Source organism: Mandrillus leucophaeus, unplaced genomic scaffold (genome assembly GCF_000951045.1).
Source record: "Mandrillus leucophaeus isolate KB7577 unplaced genomic scaffold, Mleu.le_1.0 Scaffold1040, whole genome shotgun sequence".
Lineage (NCBI taxonomy): Eukaryota > Metazoa > Chordata > Mammalia > Primates > Cercopithecidae > Mandrillus > Mandrillus leucophaeus.
The window spans coordinates 336,303-360,106 of NW_012098544.1; the positions used below are offsets into that span (position 1 = coordinate 336,303).

A 23,804-nucleotide genomic window follows, 5' to 3' on the forward strand; every position below is an offset into this window, starting at 1 on the left:
TAGCACAGGTCTGGTAGTGATGAATTCCTTTAGTTTTTGTTTATCTGGGAATGTCTTATGTTCTCCTTCATTTTTGAAGGACAGTTTTGCTAAATGTAGAATTCTTGGTTGGCTCCTCTGCTTTCAGCATCAGATTCTATCCCCTCCCCAGGGCTTATTATTGCTGCTTATTGTGAGTGGTTTTTGTTTGCTTGTTTAGTGACTTTTCTAAGCTATTTTTATAAGGTCTATGGTTCTGGTCATGTGGGGCCACTGAAGTTAATTCCATTTGCTTGGTAATCAGCTAGTGTTTTGACAGTTTCATTAAAACACCTGGAGCCAAAAGAAAAAAACAAAACAAAAAAAACCTCTCCCCATCTTTACAGATGGATTTATGTTGGGGCACTATTTGACCACTTAGTGATGCCATTTATAATTCTGCCTTAGCCTTTCGCTTACTGTTTGCTCAAGGCCTGAAGATCAGCCAGGGTGAAAGCTTAGGGTCTTCTTGGGTCTTTCCTGGGCCTTTCGTGAGTGTGCGTCCAGCCCTGGCCTTGTGCACGTCCTTCTTGATTGGCATACACACCCCTTATTACCCATGAATATCCTTTCCCATTCCCTTTCTGTCCAGGCTTTTCCATCTGTCTGTTTCTTGTCCCAGTTGTTGTCCCTTGCCCCAGGCTGCTGCATCAATTAAATGATTTTTGCAAAAACCACCCAGGAAGACTCCCTATACCTGGGAATGACGCAAGTCAGGCAAAGCCAAGGCAAGCCATTGCTCAGGTCCTTCAGGGAGCTGCCAGACAAGTTGAAACCCACAATCATAATTGTTTAAAAATGAGATCTGTATTGCTTCCTCTGGCATTAGGAGTGCAGGTTACTATCCACACAGCCATCACTGACTTGGGGTGTGGGGGATAGTGGGCAGGCAACTTAGGATGCTGTAGCACTCTCTTTACCACAAAGCAGCAACTTCTTTCTTCACCAAGCCTTGCCCTAGATTTTATATTTTTATTTTTATTTTTTTACTAGATTCCAGAATTCTGCAGAAGTTGAGTCTTTGACAGTATTTACCAGCTCATTAATTGCATTCATTGCTTTTTGCAGTGACAGTGCCATTTTTGGTGGTATCACCCCAAATGTAGGGATTTCTCAGAAGGTTATCATTAACCAGAAGTAACAAAATTAGGAAGGAAGAAGTTGATTTATGGGTACAGACTGGATTATTTGTATTTGGACATGAATGTTGGGTTTGAGGTACTGATGGCACAATCTGTGGGTGTCTAGTGACAGTTAGAATTGTAGTGCCTGAATTCCAGAAAGGTCTTAGAGCTGCAAAGAGATCTGGGAACCTTCTGCACAGAAATTATAGAAAATGAAAGTGTATGATTTCCTCGGAATAGAGAGGAAGGTCAAGTATGGCATCTTGTGAAACACTTTCAGCTAAGAAATTCTTCATTTATTCATTCAGCATGTTCGCTGACTGCTGAATAAATAATTTTGTTTTTCCTTTGTTCCTACTACTGATGTATGTACTGCTAAGCATTGGAGATAGAAAGGAATAAGATCTCGTTTTCTGCCCTCAGGAAGTTCACTCATATTGAGGAAGACAGACAAGTAAACAAGTACAATGCAATGTGATAATAACAAGGTTAGAGGAGCCCAGACAGAGGTAAACAAGAATATGTAAACAGGTCGGGAGGGAAAATAAGAAATTCAGGGAAGTCAAAGAAGAAGAAAACATAATGGAGAGAGTGGGCTGTGATCTTGGTTGCTGCATAGAGTTTGAGAAGGCTGAGGACTTTAAAAGTTACTGATTTGACAGTAAGGAGAGATGACATAATGTATTCATAAGAATGGTTTTAATTGAGTAGTTTTGTTAGAATGCTGGAGACAAAGGATCAGATAATAAAGAGTTGGGAGTGTGAGTAGTGAAAAAGTTGAGGGAAAAGGAAAAGACAACTTTTTTTTTTTTTGAGACAGTCTCGCTCTGTCGCCAGGCTGGAGTGTAGTGGCATGATCTTGACTCACTGCAACCTCCACCTTCCAGGTTCAAGCAATTCTCCTGCGTAGCTGGGACTACAGGCGTGCACCACCACGCCCAGCTAAGTTTTGTATTTTTAGTAGAGATGGGGTTTCACCATGTTTGGCCAGGATGGTCTTGATCTCTTGACCTTGTGATCCGCCCGCCTCGGCCTCCCAAAATGCTGGGATTACTGGCATGAGCCACCACGCCCAGCTGGGAAAGACAACTTTTAAAAGAGTGGTATAAGTTTATTCTATGGGAAAATTGGACCAGTTAGAGAAAAAAAAAAAATTAGCAAAATGTTACAGTTTAAAAGTTGTAGCAGAGTTAAAAATAACTTCATTTTGAATTAGAAAAGATTTGAGTGTGTTTTTAGATAATTGAAGGGACTGAATAGGAAGGTTAAAATAAGGATGTCGAGTCCCAAGAGAGTCCGGAAAGATAGTATTAAGATCCTAGAAGGATCAGGATTTGGAGACTTGAGTGAAGAAAGAGAGTGAGAATAATGAGAGTTTTGAGACAAAAGGAATTTGAGAAGTTTTACCTAGGGAGGCCTGTTTTCTAGGTAAAGTAGAACATAAAATCACACGCTAAGAAATGGGCAGCAGTGAAAATGCCTGACTGAAGTTGATGTAGCATACATTTGTATTGATAGTACCATTTGGTGATTTTCTCATTGCTTTCAACACATATGTATTTATTAAGCATTTACTGTGTACTAAGCACTGTACAAGATCCTTGGGATTCTATCTGTAAACAAACAAAACTCCCTGCCCTTGTGGTGGTTACATGTGACTGGGGTAAGGGGAGAAAAACAAATAAATAATATTTTAAAATAAACATATGAGGTAAATAACGCTATCTGGGTCTGGGAACCAAGAAAGCAAATGGGAAGATTAGCCAGACATAACTGCAATTTTATATTGCATATCATATTATAATTTAAGATAGAAATAATTTTATTTTTATGCAGCTTATTGTAGAATCTAGCTTGCTTTAAACTAAGACAAGAAGAGTATGGGTATGGTGGAGCCTTTGTGTACCTAGATTGTAGCTATGAAAGAAATCTATATTTACATTTAAGAGAGAATTCATCAATTTAGGACAACTTCATAATTATGTTATAAAGTTATTTCAGGGCCTTTGACAAGAGAAGAGATGGTGAACTGTCATATAATAACTGAAATTAAATATTTATTTGGTTAGAAAAAGATAATTTGTATCTTATTTCCAAAAAGATGATTTTTAACTACATAGAAATTTGTTATGTTTAAAGGCTTTCAAGATCTATATAGAGTTGAAGATCCCTTTTTAATAATGAATAAATTGGTTCTTTTGGTAATCAATTTTTTATATTCTCCTCTCATGGCCCTTTTTAATTTCAACAGGCATTGGAAAAGTGAAAAGAAAACCTAGTGTGCCAGATTCTGCATCTCCTGCTGATGATAGTTTTGTTGACCCAGGGGAACGTCTCTATGACCTCAACATGCCCGCTTATGTGAAATTTAACTACATGGCTGAGAGAGAGGATGAATTGTCATTGATAAAGGGGACAAAGGTGATCGTCATGGAGAAATGCAGTGATGGGTGGTGGCGTGGTAGCTACAATGGACAAGTTGGATGGTTCCCTTCAAACTATGTAACTGAAGAAGGTGACAGTCCTTTGGGTGACCATGTGGGTTCTCTGTCAGAGAAATTAGCAGCAGTCGTCAATAACCTAAATACCGGGCAAGTGTTGCATGTGGTACAGGCTCTTTACCCATTCAGCTCATCTAACGATGAAGAACTTAATTTCGAGAAAGGAGATGTAATGGATGTTATTGAAAAACCTGAAAATGACCCAGAATGGTGGAAATGCAGGAAGATCAATGGTATGGTTGGTCTAGTACCAAAAAACTATGTTACCGTTATGCAGAATAATCCATTAACCTCAGGTTTGGAGCCATCACCTCCACAGTGTGATTACATTAGGCCTTCACTCACGGGAAAGTTTGCTGGCAATCCTTGGTATTATGGCAAAGTCACCAGGCATCAAGCAGAAATGGCATTAAACGAAAGAGGACACGAAGGGGATTTCCTCATTCGAGATAGTGAATCTTCGGTAAGTTGATTTTCAGATGTAAATACAAATAGAGCTCTGTGTATTAAAAAGAAAAAGAGAAATGGAGAGGTTAAGTGGCTTCCCTAAAGTTAACCCGGTAACAAGCTGGGACATAACATAAGCATAAATGTTCCAAAGCTAAAGTCAGCATTCTTTCTAGCGATCTATTTTCAATGAAAGAGAGTTGTGGCAGTGATGCTACATGCTGAGTTATTTGGTCTTTTCTAGTTCTGTTGATTTTGCATTCCTGATATATTTTCTGTTGCATTAAACTAAATGGAGAAAATGGAACATTGACTTCTTCATTGAATGTAGAATAATACTGTAGATTAAATTGGGAAACATTTTAAAAATTGCTATTGGATACAATGTGTAAGAAGATAGTCACTGTAGTCCTTATGACATAGGAAATCCCTGAATTTAAAAAATTGATACTAAGTTTCTTCATAAATTGGTTACTTGGAAATTGGAATACACTTTTTATTGTAATCTCAAAAAACCTATTTTAACACTGTGTTTGAAATGCATTTGCAATAAAAGGTAAATTATATTGCAATACTAGTAAACAATAAAACTATAAAACCATAAAAGTTGAAAAATAGTATGGTTTCATGGTCTCTTTTAGATACTGTTTAGGATATTAGAATTTGATGACACTCATTTTCCTTAAAAATGCCCTTTTCCTTGATAAAAGATATCATTACTTTTCCATTTATTAAATCATGATTAATCTTGGCTTTGCGTGAGTATATTTGTACAAAAGGGAATGTGTAATTGCACAAAATTTTGAAAGAAAATGTGTGGAAGTGGGGTGTGGTGGGGAGAGAGATTAATTGAACTTCTAATATGAAGTTCAGGAAAATGGGGCCTGTGCCTAATCCCTCAGAAAAGCAATTGGTTGGCAGTAGGGAAGAGTGATGACATCCATTTTCTGTTAGTTGCCTGATCTGGCTCACTGTTTGAAACTTTGGGAGTAACTGTAGAAAAAGAGGCTTTTGGGGGTTGATATAGACTGTAACAACAACAACAACAACAAAAAACCTAATTAAAAAGAAAATAGCTTGAATGCAGAATTGTGTGTATTTTCTTGTGGGTAATTGAGCATAAATATAAGACAAAATACAATATATACCATTATTTTTAGCAGTATACTTTTTAAGGTTAGGTCTCAAGTAGGCATATTTTGTTTAGCCTTCACAGTGTTTTTTAAACGTTTAAATTCATTGCCCATATTTAAATATTAGGATATTTATTATAAAAATTCAGACTTTGGACCATTTAAAATTGGAAGAACTACCAACATTGAGACCCTATTCCTGCGGGGAAACAATCACAGCTGAGAAGTCACCACTTCTTTAGATTGGTGATACACTGTCATTTTCTCTGCCCATCTACCCTTCCACTCTGACACTTGTTTACGTTATTCTTTTGGCTCTTGTAGGCATTTGAGTTTGTGGCCTTTCCTTAAAGTTTAGATTAATTCTCATTTGTGTGTTCTTCATTTTTGGGAATTCAGCGTGTTATCCCTAAGACAGCTACTGTTAGCTACACATTGAAAAGGGGTTGGGTGGGTATCTTAGACTTTCTCATGTGTTTCTCTGACTGGAGAGAAGATAGCTCTTGTAAGGGATAGATATGTAAGGGATTTGCTGTGGGTGTCTACTGGTGGAGCTGTGGGTGTTAAGAGACTTTTGATTACGCAGGTTTGAATCCTGGCTCTGTTGTTAACTAGATGGATGATACTGGCCAATTTATTAATAGCTTCCCTGAGACTCAGTTTTCACATCTGTAAAAAGGGTTTTGTTTTAGGGAGTAAAGGAGATAAATCTATGTAAATAATTTACCATGGTACCTAGGACTTAGTGCTTAAATTTTAGCTTTTAGTTTAATATAAAATACTGATAGAGGGCTTTCAAAATGTTTACTGTATTTTTTTTTCTCTTTTAGCCAAATGATTTCTCAGTATCACTAAAAGCACAAGGGAAAAACAAGCATTTTAAAGTCCAACTAAAAGAGACTGTCTACTGCATTGGGCAGCGTAAATTCAGCACCATGGAAGAACTTGTAGAACATTACAAAAAGGCACCAATTTTTACAAGTGAACAAGGAGAAAAATTATATCTTGTCAAGCATTTATCATGATACTGCTGACCAGAAGTGACTGCTGCATAGCTGTAATTTGTCATGTAATTGAAGACTGAGAAAATGTTGGGTCCATCGTGCTTGATTGGAAATTGCTGTTTCTAAACCTTTATGAGAATTGACAATAAGTATTTTTATTATAATTCAGCCCATACATATATACTGTGTATGCAGTGCATCTGCATAGAACAGTTCCTTATCCTTGGCCTTCTGTTTTATTGTTTTTTTCTTTGCTGTTTTCCCTTTGCTTCTAATATTACAGTTTTGTATTTTGAAAAAAAAAATCAAATAATGCTTATCAGAATCTTTATATGAAAGAAATCCTTTATTGCCTATCCTTTGTTTCCTTGTAAAGGCACCCTGTTCTGTTACGGTTTTTCATTATATAAAATTATTATATCTATATATGACATATGCTAAAATTTCTTGGAGAGTGTTAATCTTTTCTGTGACTAAATAGCAATAATAAATGGAAAATTAGAAATTATTTCCAGGTATTGTATTTGTCACAGGCCATTGTAAATACCAAGTATATTGTGTCTGCCTTAATTTTAAAAAATGCATTCATTGTCTTCAGTCGTACAGAAAGACACATGAGACATAGATTAGAAAACATGTTGTACAATTTTAATTTACAACTGTTGGAAACAAAAATCACTTTCTTAATTTTTTTTCCAGTGCTTCTCCCTTATCTGGTTATTCAAGAAAGCCAAATTGTCTCTGAGATATTTAGCTTTTCAAACTGTAAATAGATGCTCTAGTGTTATTTATTTTTTTTAATCCCACTTATTTTACCAGGGCATCTTGTATTAGGATATGTTGTATTTATGCCAGTGGGAAACAAGTTATGGCCAAGTTTTGCAAAAATAGGAAGCAGTGAGATACTTGGTTTTTTCTCCTCACTAAATATCAGTAATTATCAGGAATGGTATTACATATTTTCATTTCCTCTTTTCAGCTTTAAATTTTGTTGATTGGGACGCTAGAACTGATGTATACCTGAGGAAAAAATAGAATGTGCTCATGGTTAGGGAAAATTACATTATTTTTAATTTTTTCTTTTTTTTTTTTTAACCAAGTAGGAATTTGGGTGTATGGATGAGAGGTTAATCTGCTTCTGTAGGCTATAGAAGAAAACCAGTTGTATTTTATGGTCATAATTTGTCCCCCTATTATTGTGGAGATTTAAATTTAAGTAAAGTAGCCGTCAATATTTTAATTGAAAAATACTAAAGCCACATAACTGAGTAGGATGTCATATGATACTTTCATCAAATTCCCTAATGCTGCCTAAGCATATGGATGTTTTAATTCTTTGCTATGTTATAAACAGATATCTAATACACCAGAATTATTGATGGTAAAATGGAAGTTGTGTAACTTGTGAATTTTTTTATCAATGTTTTAAATATTTTATTATTTAAATCTTAAAATCATTTAAAGACTTACGTTGCCACTGGGTGGCAGCCATGGCTTCTCCCACTAAGCAGCAGAAGTGACCAAATATAATAAGACAAATTTTCATCTCTATTACATCTGCTTTTAAAACATTTTAGTTCATATTCTATTATTTTTCTAACTCAGTGCTCCTTTGTTAAAGGTAATTATGAGTAGTTAAGTTTTTGATGGAAGTAAAACTCATGTATGCTTATCTTCTTTGCTGTAAAATCACATGAATATAAATTGAGGAAAACTGTTTAAATGGTTGTAGGATGACTAGTAGTAAACATCGTCTTAATTTTTAACATATATATGATGAGGCTTTCCTTTTATTTGCTGTACGTTTCTGGGTTTTTCCCCAGTCTTCCTTATGAAAAAAATGTATGTTTGTAAAACAGGAACAATTAATGCTTTGCATCACAGACATAAACTACTCACAGTAAACTGCACTGAGCTGACATTAATAGAGCAGACTTTTGAGAAAGTAGGAATGTAGTAGCACTGGAAACAAAATGCAAATTTCTGTTCCATATTTAGGTTTATCATAGCTATGGAGCTCCCAGATAACCCATGTGTGCCAGTAATATCTATTGTGTGCTCTTAATACGGTATAAAAACCTCACTGGAAGCTACTTATTTTGTACTTACACATTTTACCAGTTTTTAAAAAGTCTTAACACAATGCTTACACCAGTGACTGTTTTTATAATACTTGAAGTAACTTTAAGAACTGAAACAACCCTGGAAAACATCTACATAGCTAGATAGTAACAATACTTGTATTAGAAACCAAGTTTCCTTATTCCCAGCCTGGTGTGTGTATCATGACACACTACTCTGTGTATGTTTGGTTTTAGACTAGAAGGAGAGTCCTGGGAAGAGCAGTATGACAGAAGTTTTCTTCCACATGAGGAGAATGCGTAGTTTCAAATTTAAATACACGTAACAGATGGAACCCTGCCTAACTCCTACAAATGACTTCCCCAAAATCTTAGTAGAAGGTTTTTTAGAACATTATATAAGCTTTGTAACAAAAACAATTGCCATTGTGTCCCTTATTTAGTCATAAATCCTTAGGATTCAGCTGAATATATATTCACACATGTATATTACACATACATCACTATACAGTTAACACATGCACCCTGCACTATTTAGTGGCAAATAATATTGCTAAACAAAACAGGAAGGCTTCATGCAATCTATTGTCATTGCTAGAAGAATAAATAGGCCTAGAAGATGAGCAACTTGGGTGATTAGAATAAGGTCATTCTTGCAGAATATGGCACTTAAATTACCTCCAGCTGTAATGCCCTACCTTATAATCCAGAGGTTACATAGAAGCAGGGTTGTCACAGTCTATGTAGTACCTTTGTGAGAATTAGGAAAAGGCATCTTTTTCTCTAGGCAGGCCCAGCCCTTCTCTAGAAGTTTGAATTTCACTCCCACCTTGTTGCTGGGGTACCTTCCTCAGGGTACATCTGAACGCAGTGGCCTTATACAGAAATGTTGTTCAACCCACACAGTGCTTTAAAAAATTAATTGCCAACATTTAAAAATTAGGGAGTTTCACATAAAATTTTGAAGTCAAAATATAGAGACGAATCTCTGAAACGTTTTATTTGGGAAGCAAGAATTGTAATTCAGGGCATATACACAGATAGTAGTTTTTGGTATGTCCAAAGAACAGAGAAGATTGGGAGTTTTATTATAAAGAGAAATGTTACGTATGTTTTGAAAGAAAACTCTGGCTCTAGAGAAGTTTTTGGGAGCTGGCAAACTCTGGTGTGTGACAGTGATATAACCAATCTTGGAGTCACAGCAGGTCATTTCAGCAGCTACTAGGTAAAACTGATCTGAGGGTTTGCAGTTGGCTGTTTCAGTAGCTGGGCTTGTGGAAAACAGTTCGTGGAGCAGCTGCTATGCCCTTCGAGTACTTTTTCCCCTTAGCGCATTGAATCTGATTTTGTTGGGTATGACAAGAATTACCCAATTTGTATAATTAACTTTCACACTCCCAACCCTTTTCCCCCTAGTTGAGATCTCCACATGCAGTTTACTCTCCCTATTTTTCCTGTAACATGGAAAGTTTTGGGTTTGGAATCTGGAAATTACCATTTTTTTCAGAAACACTCAGTTACATTGTCCAAATCAAGAAATTAGGAGTGTGGCATTACAGTACTCCCTAAGTTTTCCATTTTAACACTTTGCTAGAAGATAAGAGGTCCTTTATAATCTTGCATTTATAGAACTTTTAACTTTCCAAATGACTTCACAATCAAGGTCACTTTTTTCTTAAAGGACTTTTGATATAGAATAGATGCTATCTTAATTTTGTGGTTTGAACACTACCCTTTTTTAAAAAAATGACAGATGTACTGTTTCTGGAGAAACATTATTAGAAGCATTGGCTTGCTACTCGATTCTGATAGGCTGGTTTTGTTAGTGTTTAGCAAGTTTTTGTGACTCAATTCTCTGCTATCTTTTTAACACTTGACAGACCAGCATGATATGCATGCCCCACACCCTAATTTCTTGCTGTAACATGACCTAAACTAAATGACTTAGGAACTGAAATGTTTATTTCTACTCTACTAATGATGTGCACCTTTTATCTGAAAGTATACATAGTTTGCTGAGATTTGTTTAATGAGTAAAACTGGCGTTAGGCTTGGTGGGGTTTTGAACAGAGGAGGAGTTTGAGCTGTCAGCCGCCATGTTCACAGAGGGAAGTGTTTTAAATTAGTGTCTTTGAGAATATTTCCTGGTGAGTTAAAGTAGATTTCTAAGGTAGTTGCTTTAAATAAATTTCTGTGCTCAGATAATTTATATCTTAGACTATGGAGAAACTTTTCAGATAGCCTACATGAAATTACTGAGACGAAAAGGTGAATTCCAGAATGAGACTGTTAAGTGTTGTCTATTTTAGGCTAAACACAGGAATGGTTATTAAACTGATATTTTTTGAGTCCTTTTGAAGGAAACTTAGTAATCGAATAAGGATGGCTTATCTAGGAGAAGTAATGTCAAACTTGATATTTTCTCAAGGGGGATGTTATAGAGAACAAATTCATCAGGGCATATGATGATGTCAAGATGAAAATATTTTGTTAATGGTTACATCTCTCTATGTGTGATTTTATGTTTAAATACCTTTTGGAGATACTCATAATCAATTTATCCAACCAGCTCACCTCAAATATTGCTGAGCTGAGACTGTTCTAGCAATGTAATAGTGAAGAAAATAGACAAAGTTTTTATAAAACTTATGTTTTAGTGATGTAATACATAATGGAGAAGAGCTCTGAATTAAAATAGAGCAGGGTGAGGGTTGAGTGAGGGTGAGGGTGTTAATTTATATAGGATGATAAAAAGAGGCCTCTGATAAAATTGACCTTTGAGTATACTGTGTGCTTCACTTAATAGAATCACTGATGACTATGAACAACCCGTGACTGAATAAAATACAGCAACCAAAATCATCTGAAAATTATGTGGAACTTCACTATTACAGAGCATTGTTTCTGGTTTTCAGATTTTAAATTTGACCAAAATGGTATTTTATTGAAATGCGGAGCATTTAACTACAGAAGGCTATTCTGAATAAACCCTGATTCTCCATTTTAAGAGGAGTTTTTTGGGGGGATGTCAGAAAAAGCTAACTACAGAAAGGACAGTTTGGCCGACTTAAGGGTTCTAATTGAGCACACTCTAAGGAAACCGTGGAGGTTAAATTCCTGATGACCAGACAGTAAACATTTGGGAGGAAATTGAAAAATGGAAGTGTTTCAGAAGTGAAAAAGGAATGCAGGAGCCCTGAAAATTAGGTTCTAAAAATGTGTAGAAATTCTACCTGGGACTGGGCACAGTGACTCACACCTGTAATCCCAGCACTTTAGGAGGCCAAGGCAGGCGGATCACCTGAGGTCGGGAGTTCAAGACCAGCCTGACCAATGTGGAGAAACAGAGTCTCTACTAAAAATACAAAATCAGCTAGGCGTGGTGGCACATGCTTGTAATCCCAGCCATTGGGAGGCTGAGGCAGGAGAATCGTTTGAACCCGGGAGGCAGAGGTTGTGGTGAACTGAGATCACGCTGTTGCACTCCAGCCTGGGCAACAGGAGTGAAACTCCACCTGGAACAGACTTGGTGGAAGCATGAATTAGAAGAGTCTAAGACAAATGGAATTCCGCTATTTAAATTCCCTGTGTTACTTCTAGAAAGAAAAAATTGAGACAGTGAGTTCCAACTAAATGTCAGAAGTGCTAAAACACAGTATGTAGATATCTAAGAATCTTAATGCAAAGGGAAGGAACTATTCTGTGTTAAGTAGGGGAAAGGAAGATTACTGGAAAGTAGTAGTTGACCACATAGTTCATTGAAGGACACAGGGCCTATCCTGGACTTGCATAACCCTAAGAGTGAGTGCCTCCGATTTTGCACCCTAGGTGCTTCCCTTAATTTTAGTCTTGGCCCTGCAGGGCACAGAGAGCTTAGGGTTCTCTTCCTTGGCCACAAAACTTCCCATCCCTCCCCACTGCCTCAACCTTTTCATAAAAACCTTTTCTCTGCTGCTTTTCCTTCCATAATTAAATGTCAGAGATTTAAGTGGCAAATAGTGTAATAGAAAAAAAATCCTATTTCTGAACTGTACCTACTTACAGGAAATAGGTCTATTCTTCCAGCAGTTTATCTTCTGACGTGGATGATCCTCCATGGAAGGCACCAGAAATTAACCTGAGAAGTGCAGGAAACAGGATAGAGAAGTTTCGTTGTGCATGTTGCATAGACAAGACATTACAACTTCTCTTTCTATAGAGGGGCACCCCAAAGCCAGAAGAGAAAGGCAAAATCAGGGTCAGGGATCATCCAGGAATGTTAGGGGTTAGCAGGTGAGGCACAGCCCTCCAGAAGTCCTCACCCAGTGATACAGCCCAGGTAGAGGTGGGTGGTCTGAGTTGCTTGCTGGGTCATGACCCAGGCTTGAAACGGATTATTGTTCAAAAAATATGACAGACAGATGGCATTATCAGTGCCCCTTGAGGTGTGCTGAGCCCAGGGCAGACTCTGTGCAATGGCTTACGAACGACTGGCAGGCAGTACTGTCTTGCCAGAGCATGGTAGTGCTGGACAGGAGTGTCTTGACAGGGACCCATGAGCAGGTGGAGCTAACTATCCATCGTAACACTTCAAAGTTTGGTGAACAACTCTTCTTCTCCGACAGCATAGCTACATGATTCTTATTCTTTCTTCCATTTTCTCTGTTTACTTTCCTTTTCATCCTCTTAATTCAGTCATGTTCCCCTCTACCTTTCCATCCTTGCTCATATCATTCTCCCAAAAGGAATGATGAACAGTGTGCCTCTCTTCCCCTCCTACCCATATCTAATTGGTACATCCGGAACCTCATATTGAGGTCTGCCTATTCCCTAAAGCCTTTGCTGATCTCTTGGATCACTCCTCTGTCCCGCAGACACACTGAAGCATTCCTTTGATGCTAACTGGGAGGCAATTAAGGTGAGTGAAAAAAGCTTGGAGTTACGCAGACCTCAGTTGGAATTCCTGTTTCCATCCCTGACGAGCTGTGATCTACAGTAAGTTAATTTCCCTGAGCCCTGTATTCTCACCTGAAAAGTGGAGAATCAAATCATATCTTACCTTGCAAGTCTGTTGTATAATATATGGACATGTATATAGTGTGTAGAAACCCTTTAGGACAAATCCTGGCAGATAATAGATAACCAGTAGACATTGGCTTATATTGTTAACTTTTGACATGCTGGAACTGTGAGCAGAAGTGAACTTAGAAGAGAGGAATCAGGAAGCCAAGATGGAGAACAAAGGTAAGATTGGGGACAGACGTTGAGGCCATGTATGAAGCACTCTTAAGAGGAGCAGTGAGAGACTGTACAAGCAGCTAGTGACCAGAGGTCAAAGCACAGATGTGACTACTGACTCACAGTGCTGGGATCAAGGAAAATATGCACCAAGTTTTCTTGGCTATGGTGTGGTAAAAAGATATACAGCAATGTTTATTGTATACTTTTTTTTGTGCCAGATCCTGTTCTAAGTCTCACTTAGTGCTCACAACAGCCCTGAGTCAGATACTAATAATTGTTCCCAATTTTCAGATGAGAACCATAAAGCAGATAGTTTAAATGACTTGCCTGAAGAAACACAACTAAAAAATTGACACCAATCAACCGGAAACAAAGATGATTTATATACTGGAGACTCCCCTGCCCATATAAGCATCTAAGTTCAAATTTCTCAAGCTGAACATGTGCAGCCTTTTTCTATAGCACCCCCAATCCTGCCTGTCCTGACCACACTCCACCCACTTCATTATTTCACTTGAGATGCTGCCATCCACCCAGTTACCCAAACTCAGAACCTGAAAGTCGTGTTTGGCTCCTCCTCCCCAGCCCTCTTAATCCACTCAATATCCAGAAGCTTTCCAGTTCTACCTTCTTTATCTTTTGAATTTGGTCATTTCTCTCTACAGACATGAGAAACCTAGTGGAAGCCAACAGTGTCTGTCGCCTAGATCACTACTGTAGCTCCCTCGTGGCCCTCCTGCCTTCAATCTGGCACCGTGTGCTGTTTTCTCCACCCTAGTTACAAACTTTTTAAAGCTCAAATGCAGGGAATGACATAGTCATATTTGAGCTTTGAACCCTTCCTTTGGCATTCATTCCTCTCAGGATAAATTCCAAGCTCCTCAGTAAGGCATTCAAAACTCTCTAGAATCCTGTTTCTGTCTGTCATTAAGCCCTATTTCTCGTCGTTTCAACCTTGTTCTCGTGTTGCACCAAACTTCTTCTTGTTTCCTAAAAACAACATTCCTGGCTGATTTTTTTTTCTGGAGTTTAACACCCAGTCCTGGAGTCATCTCCTTCAGGAAGCTTTCTGTGATCCTACAAACTGGGTTAGATGTTTCTTTTTAGTGATCCTATATTCCCTTATGAATATTGTTGTCACTTCATTTTAAAAATGAACTTATGATTATTCCTGCGTCCATCTTCTCCACTAGTTGGGAAATTCTTGTTGAGGGAATGGACTGTTGAATTCCTAAGAACTAGCACATAGTAGGCCTTCAGTGACTGTTTCTTGAATGAATAAATGACCAACTTCCCCAAGGTTACATTATAAGTTCTGAAACTTGAACCAAAATACATTATACTCTAGAACCCATGTTTATTCCACTATTGTATTTGCACATTAGGATGGTTAAAGTCCTTCAAGGGCTAAATTTTAAGGAGCTAAATACTATCATAAGGTTTTTCTTCCACCTCTTGAAATTGGTTTTAATTTTTCAGTAGTACATTCACATGACTCAGTAATCAAACGATATACAAAGATATTCAGTCAGAAGTCTTGTTCCCATTTTTCTCTTCCACCTTTCCAATTCCCACTTTCCAGAGTAAAGGTAAGTGATCTCAAGGTAACCAATCTTGTTCATTTCTTACATCTTCTTTCAGTTTTTCTTTTTGCAAATGCATGCACATATGAAGCTATATATTCTTCTTTACCCTCCTGACTTTTAGAAAGGTATTTTAAATTTTTTCAAATATCTCTAGTTTTTCTGAAGTGGGCATGTATTAGAAAAAAGAGCTGCTCAGTACCCAGCTTGAATGAATTCACAGAGAAATTTAGAAGAGAACAGCTATTTAATGAGGGAGGGAGATAATCCTGCCCGCTCATTGGCTCCTAGGGATGTGCAGGGTCCTCTAGGACAGAGCCTGTGGTGTGGGTATTGCTCACAGGCAGATTCTCAAGCTCCCCAAAGTTACATTTTCTCTGGAACTCTCCTAGGCCACTCCCCGCTGATGCAATATCTGGGTTTGGGCAGAAAGGAGGGTGCTTCCGAGCCCGCCCTCTCTGAGTTTCCTGGGCCGGCTCTAGAACAATTCAGGCTTCGCTGCAACTCAGACCTCAGCTCCAACATATGCATTCTGAAGAAAGATGGCTGAGATGGACAAAATGCTTCATTCTGGAAAGAAACAATGTTCTAGGTCAAACTGAGTCTACCAAATGCAGACTTTCACAATGGTTCTACAAGAAATCTGGACAAGTCTTTTCATGTGGTTTTTCTACGCATTGATTCCATGTTTGCTCACAGGTAAGTATAAATTAGACTACATCCAATAGTTTGGGCCTTGAATATTGGTTAAGAAGGCAAAAAATACTTTCCCAGGGCCTGGGGTTGAAATATGTGTATAGAATATCTTATGTCTGTTTTATAAAAGATTTATCACCTCCTAAATCTCTATTCCCACATCCCAAGAAAAAGGCGTTCATTCTGTTTGGAAATCTCTCTTAATGTCCACAGAACAATCTAGAAAGAGAAATCATCAAAATAAATAAAAGCAGAGCTCTGTGCACTTTGATTTATCTTATTGTATGGTTTTAAAGAGTGCAACATAGTTCTGTCAGACTTTCTGTGTGTGTCTTGGAGATGTTAACTATAAGAATAGATTAAAACAAAGATTCTAGCAAAATACACATGAATAAAAAGACAATTTGTGAGCTTAACATTGGATACAAGACTTAAAAAAATTGGATTTCTCTCCTGGTCATTGAAGAAAAGGTACTCCATAGCATTCTAAAAAGTATTTGGTTTAGGATGTTTTCCCTGCCAGTGCGATTACATGATTTTCTCTGCTCCGCTCCTGGTTGCTTGTATCTACCTGCTTTAATGTCTTAAACTTGGAACTCTTTAGCCTTTGATGTTTGTTCATGTCAAATCATGTTTAAGAAAAACTTTTAATTTTGATACTCCAAGACACTAGGCACTTTGCAGTGTTGATGGGAGCCTTGAGTACTTTCTCTTTCTCTCTCTCTCTCTCTCTCTCTCTCCCTCTCTCTCTCCCTCTCTCTCTGTGTGTGTGTGTGTTTTACACAGAACTAATTTAATTATTCTAGTTAGTTTAAATCAGGCAACAAGTCAGTACTAAGACAATTTGCAAAGGTGTAAAACTGGCTTAAACATCAAATTTATGGTGTTTTTTTCTTAAAAACCTTCACAGCGTCCAGTTGTTCAGCACATGGTGTCCAAATTCTGTTGTTTGTCTCTCATCACCCAGCATATTCAGGCCCCACCCTATATTTATTTAACCCTATTTCTCACTACTCCTTGAAAACAAATATGGACTACAAGCAGCTGCTGGCTTAACAGTCATCATATTATACCTTCATTTCCTCCTTCTGGCCTTTATTGTTATAATTTCCCACCAGAAGCACCATCTTCAGTTTTTCCTTCTACATCTTTTCAAGACCTCTCCCTTCTTTGACCCCAGGTACTTTAGCTTCGGGTGGTTACTTCTCTTTCCAGCACTGGCCTGGAGGGCCTGGGCCTGGGCATCTTTTCTGGTGTCCCCACATCCCTTAGCACAGGCTAAGCATGCTGGTTGTTTGGTTAGTTAGTTGGTTGGTTATTTAGTTGTTGGAACAAAACTGTTGCCAAGAAAACATCCCTCCACTAAGCTGAAATGAGAAGATGGGAGGGTGAATGAGAAGAGGAAAGCCCAGCATTTTTTGACTTGACATTTTCTTCAATGGCGCCAGTCTTATAAGTCTTTTCTTGAAAACTCCTATTTTAAACAGATCTGGAGGTGAGTGTGCACTTCTGACACTTACACACTTACATAGAAAACACACACACACCAAAAAAACCTCAGTGGCGAAATCACAAGGAGGTCAGCGCCAGAAAGACCTGTGTGTGAGTTTTGGCTCTGTCACTCACTAGCTCAGGACTCAATCATGTAACGTCAGTTTCCCTACCTGTGAAATGGTCATAACAGCCACTTTCAGGTTATGAGGGGTTAAATAAGATGACACAAACAAAAGCACTTTGAAGACTTCAACATTTCCCCACCCCCAAATGTTAGTTATCGTTATCTGTTGGCTATACAGATGATGGTATCAGTAGATAATTGCTTTAGCTGAGGTTGCCTTTATGCAGTTTTGACCATTTCCTCTGGATTGTGTAGGTGCCTGTGATGAATTCTGCAAATTCTGAATGAACTTCTGTTGGTTACTAGATCACTGGACAGATGGGTAGAGTTGTGGATGTGTTTTTTGTTTGTTTGTTTGTTTGTTTTGTTTTGTTTTGTTTTTGAGACGGAGTCTCACTCTGTCGCCAGGCTGGAGTGCAGTGGTGCGATCTTGGCTCACTGCAACCTCCACCTCCCGGGTTCAAGCAATTATCCTACCTCAGCCTCCCGAGTAGCTGGGACTACAGGCACATGCCACCACGCCCAGCTAATTTTTGTATTTTTAGTAAAGACAGGGTTTCACCGTGTTGGCCAGGATGGTCTCAATCTCTTGACCTCATGATTTGTCTGCCTTGGCCTCCCAAAATGCTGGGATTACAAGTGTGAGCCACCGCACCCGGCCATGGCTGTCTTTCATAGAAATCATTTGCCTTGTCCTGTCCCTCCCAAATAATAGTGTGTGATTCAGAAAGCTGATTCTGCTACCAATAGTAATAATAACAATGACAATCACAACTGCTATTTCTGAGTACACATTTTGCCTTAGGTTAGCAAAAATGTTCTTTTGACTTCTCACATGAATCCTGCAAGGCAGGTGTTATCCCCACTCCACACATTAGGGATAGAGACTAAGAGAGGTTCAGTTATTTGTCCAAGTACATATATCTAGTAAGTGGGGGAATTGGGATTTGATGATGGTTTGGTCTGCTCCAGAGCCTGTGCCCTTTACACTTCTCTGCAGAAGAAGCTGAGACATTAAAACAAGGTAGTCTTTCCAGCACTGGCCTGGAGGGCCTGGGCCTGGGCATCTTTTCTGGTGTCCCCACATCCCTTAGCACAGGCTAAGCATGCTGGTTGTTTGGTTAGTTAGTTGGTTGGTTATTTAGTTGTTGGAACAAAACTGTTGCCAAGAAAACATCCCTCCACTAAGCTGAAATGAGAAGATGGGAGGGTGAATGAGAAGAGGAAAGCCCAGCATTTTTTGACTTGACATTTTCTTCAATGGCGCCAGTCTTATAAGTCTTTTCTTGAAAACTCCTATTTTAAACAGATCTGGAGGTGAGTGTGCACTTCTGACACTTACACACTTACATAGAAAACACACACACACCAAAAAAACCTCAGTGGCGAAATCACAAGGAGGTCAGCGCCAGAAAGACCTGTGTGTGAGTTTTGGCTCTGTCACTCACTAGCTCAGGACTCAATCATGTAACGTCAGTTTCCCTACCTGTGAAATGGTCATAACAGCCACTTTCAGGTTATGAGGGGTTAAATAAGATGACACAAACAAAAGCACTTTGAAGACTTCAACATTTCCCCACCCCCAAATGTTGGTTATCGTTATCTGTTGGCTATACAGATGATGGTATCAGTAGATAATTGCTTTAGCTGAGGTTGCCTTTATGCAGTTTTGACCATTTCCTCTGGATTGTGTAGGTGCCTGTGATGAATTCTGCAAATTCTGAATGAACTTCTGTTGGTTACTAGATCACTGGACAGATGGGTAGAGTTGTGGATGTGTTTTTTGTTTGTTTGTTTGTTTGTTTTGTTTTGTTTTGTTTTTGAGACGGAGTCTCACTCTGTCGCCAGGCTGGAGTGCAGTGGTGCGATCTTGGCTCACTGCAACCTCCACCTCCCGGGTTCAAGCAATTATCCTACCTCAGCCTCCCGAGTAACTGGGACTACAGGCACATGCCACCACGCCCAGCTAATTTTTGTATTTTTAGTAAAGACAGGGTTTCACCGTGTTGGCCAGGATGGTCTCAATCTCTTGACCTCATGATTTGTCTGCCTTGGCCTCCCAAAATGCTGGGATTACAAGTGTGAGCCACCGCACCCGGCCATGGCTGTCTTTCATAGAAATCATTTGCCTTGTCCTGTCCCTCCCAAATAATAGTGTGTGATTCAGAAAGCTGATTCTGCTACCAATAGTAATAATAACAATGACAATCACAACTGCTATTTCTGAGTACACATTTTGCCTTAGGTTAGCAAAAATGTTCTTTTGACTTCTCACATGAATCCTGCAAGGCAGGTGTTATCCCCACTCCACACATTAGGGATAGAGACTAAGAGAGGTTCAGTTATTTGTCCAAGTACATATATCTAGTAAGTGGGGGAATTGGGATTTGATGATGGTTTGGTCTGCTCCAGAGCCTGTGCCCTTTACACTTCTCTGCAGAAGAAGCTGAGACATTAAAACAAGGTAGAAGAAGGGAGGAGGGACAAAGGAAAGGAAATAAAGAAAATGGTGCTACCTTTTCTAATGCATTAGCCTTAAAGGCCGTTAGAGGTAAAGGTGACAGAAGATAGAGGTAAAGGTGGCAGAAGAAGAAAATAAAGGGAGTGGACATCAGACCCACTGAGCGTGCTTCAGAGAAGAGATGCAAAGATTTTTGCCTGGAAAGGTTACCCCAGGGCTTTATGGTGGGTAGGCTTCACGCTACTTCCCTTGGACTGACTCACTCAAGGTTTTATGAAATAGGTGTTCAGCAGCAAAAAGGGTCTGATTTAAAGATGAATGAGAGTTAAAAGAGTTAGACCTAGGCTAATTTCCCCAAGGAAGCCAAAGCTTAGTTTACTTGTTCAACTTTCATTCTTTTAACACCGTTTATATACCAGGTTCTGGGATGTGTGCTGATTGCAGAGATTTAAAAAATTTGTCTTCAGGGAGCCTAAGAGCCTGCTGAGAAGTACACTAAAGTCTTTGACATTTGGGAATTTAACAAAATTTTAACTATTCTTTAGCCACCAGAAGTAAAGTCTAGATCTGTGGTTCCCAATCTCAAATGCACATTGGAATTACCTGGGGAACTTTTTAAAAGCTAAATTCCGTGACTTCACAGCTAGAGATTCTGAGTTAATCTAGGGTGCTGTCTGGATGTTGGGACTTTTTCAAAACTCCATGGGTGGGGCTCCTTAGAGAAGTGATTGATTCCAGGACTGGGCAGGGAAAAAACAAGATGAGACAAGAGCATTTTGTGGTAAGTAATGAAGTGATTATAAAAGGATGAGGGCCTAAGTTTAACAGTTAACATAGTATCCTGGATTGGATCCTGGGATAGAAGAAAGACCTTAGTGGAAAAACTAGTGAAATTGAAATAAACTCCGGAGTTTAGTTAACAATAATGTCCCAATATTGGCTTTTTAGTTTTGACAAATGTTTTACGGTTACATAAGATGTTAGCATTCAGGAAGTTGGGTGAAGGATATATAGGAACACTGTGTACTATCTCTGCAATTATTCTGTAAATCTAAAAGTATTCCAAAAATTTAAATATCAATAAAAATAACATGAGTAAAAGGGGTGGGAACAAGTTAAAAGGACACAGGCAACTTGAAAGTATTCCCATTGGCCAAAAGCTAGAACAATTTGAATAACAAAATAACAATAGTGTTGGACTCTACAGAATAAATTAAAATATCCATGAGTCCATACTGGTAAAAATAAATAATTGAATAAATAAATAAATGGTGGAGAAGGAACAGCTCTTCTTCACAAAAGAATACAATTAAATAAAATATCACTACTAGAACATCACAGCAATAATTGTTACAAGAAATATCCATCAGTAGATGTTAAAATTAATAGGTGAAAGTTTAAGGAGAAATGGAATATTTGCACAGTCTCAAAGTATCTCCCCCAAGGTATTTATTAACTATACAGGGGAAAATGGTAGCTTTACAGTAGAGACACTTTCTTAACCAAGTGATCAGGGCAATTAACATCACCGGTAACAAAATGTATTGATATCATGTACTCCCTGTGAGTGTCTGGAAAAAATGTGTAACCTCAATCAAATCATGTGAAAATATCAGACAAAACCGAACTGAGATATGTTCTACAAAACAACTGATGAGTACTCCTAAAAAATGTCAAGGTCGGCTAGGTGTGACTGTAATCCCAGCACTTTGGAAGGCCAAGGCAGGCGGATCACGAGGTCAGGAGATCGAGACCATCCTGGCCAACATGGTGAAACCCTGTCTTTACTAAAAATACAAAAATTAGCCAAGTGTGGTGACATGTGCCTGTAGTCCCAGCTACTTGGGAGGCTGAGGCAGGAGAATCACTTGAACCTGGGAGGCAGAGGTTGCAGTGAGACAAGATTGCACCACTGCACTCCAGTCTGGCAACAGAACAAGACTTTGTCTCAAAAAAAAAAAAAAAAAAGTCAAGATCATTAAAAAAGACAAAGACAGACTGAGAACAGTTTGGAGGAGACTAACTAGACATGACAGTTAAATGAAAATCCTGAATTGGATTTTGGCAAAAAAAAAGAAAGAAAGAAAGAAAGAAAAGCATTAGGGAAAAAACTGATGAAATTTGATTAAATACTGAAGCTTAGTTAATAATATTGCATTAATATTAATATCTTAATTTTCTATAATTGTGCTATGGTTATGTACATACGGAGGGCTGAGTGAAGAGTATATGAGAGCTCTCTGTATTATTTTGCAACTCTTCTGAAAGTCTGAAATTATTTCAAAATACAGTTAATCTGTTCATTATTTCACTGGGCTAACATCAAGGTATGGGCAGGACTACATTCCTTCTGGAGGTTTTAGAGAATCTGTTTCCCTCTTCCGTGGTATGAATGTACTACAGTTTGTCTAACCAACCATTCACCTGTTGAAGGACATCTGGGCCGATTCTAGCTTGACTACGAATATTTGTGTGCAGGTCTTACGTGATGTAAAGTTTTCATTTCTCTGAGATAAATGCCGAAGAGTGTAATTGCTAGATCATATAGTAACTACATGTTTAGTTTTACAAGAAACTGCCAAACTATTTTGAAAAAGAGTATCATTTTACATTCCTACCAACAATGTATAAGTGATCCACTTGCTCTGCATCCTTGCCAGCATTTGATTTTGTAACTTTAAAAACTTTTAGCCATTCTGATAACTGTGAATGCTATCTCATTGTGATTTTAATTTGGATTTCCCTAATAGCTAATAGTGTGCTTATTTGCCATCTATATATCCCCTTTGGTGAAATGTCTATTCATATCCTTTGCCCATTTTTAAATTGGATTGATTTTTCTACTGCTGAGTTTTGAGAATTTTGTATGTGTTCTAGTTACTAGTTCTTTGTGAGATAGTGGTTTGCAATTTTTTTTTCACTTTGCAAATTGTCATCTCATCCTCTTAACATGGGCTTTTGCATAGCAAAAGTTTTTTAATTTTGATAAAATAAAATCATGTTTTGTCTTTTATGGATTTTGCCTTTGGTGTCAGGTCTAAGAACTTTTTGCCCAGCCCTGAAGATTTTCTCCTGCTTTTTTCCTAAAAGTTTTAGAGTTTTGTATTTTACATTTTTTTGCATAAGGTATGAGGTTTAGATTGAGGTTCTTTTTTTTTTTTCCTTTTTTTTTTGCCTGCAGATATCCAATTGTTCCAGTATTACTTGTTTAAAGCCCTTTTTTTTTTGAGACAGGGTCACACTCTGTCACCCAGGCTAGAGTGTAATGCCGCAATCACAGCTCGCTATGGTCTCAACCTCCTGGATTCAGGTGACCTTCCACCTTAGCCTCCGAAGTAGCTGGGACTATCTTAGCTGGGACCACCATGCCTGGCTAATTTTTGTATTTTTTTATAGAGATGGGGTTTCGCCATATTCCCCAGGCTGGTCTCTAACTCCTGAGCTCAAGTGATTCACTTGCCTTGGCCTCCCAAAGTTCTGGGATTACAGGTGTGAGCTGCCATGCCGGGCCTAAAAGCCTGTTGGATTTTAGGATTACTTTTGTCTGGAATTGTCAAAAAGCAGTTGAGCACATTTGTGTGGATTTATTTCTGGAATCTCTATTCTGTTCCATTTATCTTGGGTCTATTCCTTTGCCAATACTACATAGTTTTAATTACTGTAAGTCTTGGAATTGGGTAGATTGATTCCTCTCACTTTATAATTAAAATGGTTTTAGTTATTCTAGTTTCTTTGTTTTGTTTTCTTTCTTTCTTTTTCTTTCTTTCTTTCTTTCTTTTTTTTTTCTTTTCTCTCTCTCTCTCTCTCTCTCTTTTTTTGAGATGGAGTCTTGCTCTGTCATCCAGGCTGCAGCGCAGTGGTGCAATCTCAGCTCACTGCAACCTCCGCCTCCCAGGTTCAAGCAATTCTCCTGCCTCA

The 23,804-nt window shown here is 38.3% G+C and overlaps 2 protein-coding genes across 4 annotated transcripts in view; both read left to right on the plus strand.

Annotated features, from left to right (window-relative positions):
• NCK1 (NCK adaptor protein 1) overlaps positions 1 to 6,921 on the plus strand; it is a 108,099-nt gene extending 101,178 nt beyond the window's left edge. For all 3 annotated transcript variants that reach the window (XM_011980323.1, XM_011980319.1, XM_011980326.1), the window contains 2 exons: positions 3,394 to 4,106; positions 6,054 to 6,921. In XM_011980323.1, the coding sequence (XP_011835713.1) occupies positions 3,394 to 4,106; positions 6,054 to 6,248 (908 nt within the window). In that variant the 3' untranslated portion in view covers positions 6,249 to 6,921. The remainder of the gene's footprint in view (positions 1 to 3,393; positions 4,107 to 6,053) is intronic.
• An 8,552-nt stretch (positions 6,922 to 15,473) lies between these two features.
• The window catches only part of IL20RB (interleukin 20 receptor beta), a 56,900-nt gene continuing 48,569 nt past the window's right edge, over positions 15,474 to 23,804 (plus strand). Inside the window, exon 1 of the mRNA XM_011980334.1 lies at positions 15,474 to 15,810. Coding sequence (XP_011835724.1) covers positions 15,723 to 15,810 — 88 coding nt within the window. The 5' untranslated portion in view covers positions 15,474 to 15,722. The remainder of the gene's footprint in view (positions 15,811 to 23,804) is intronic.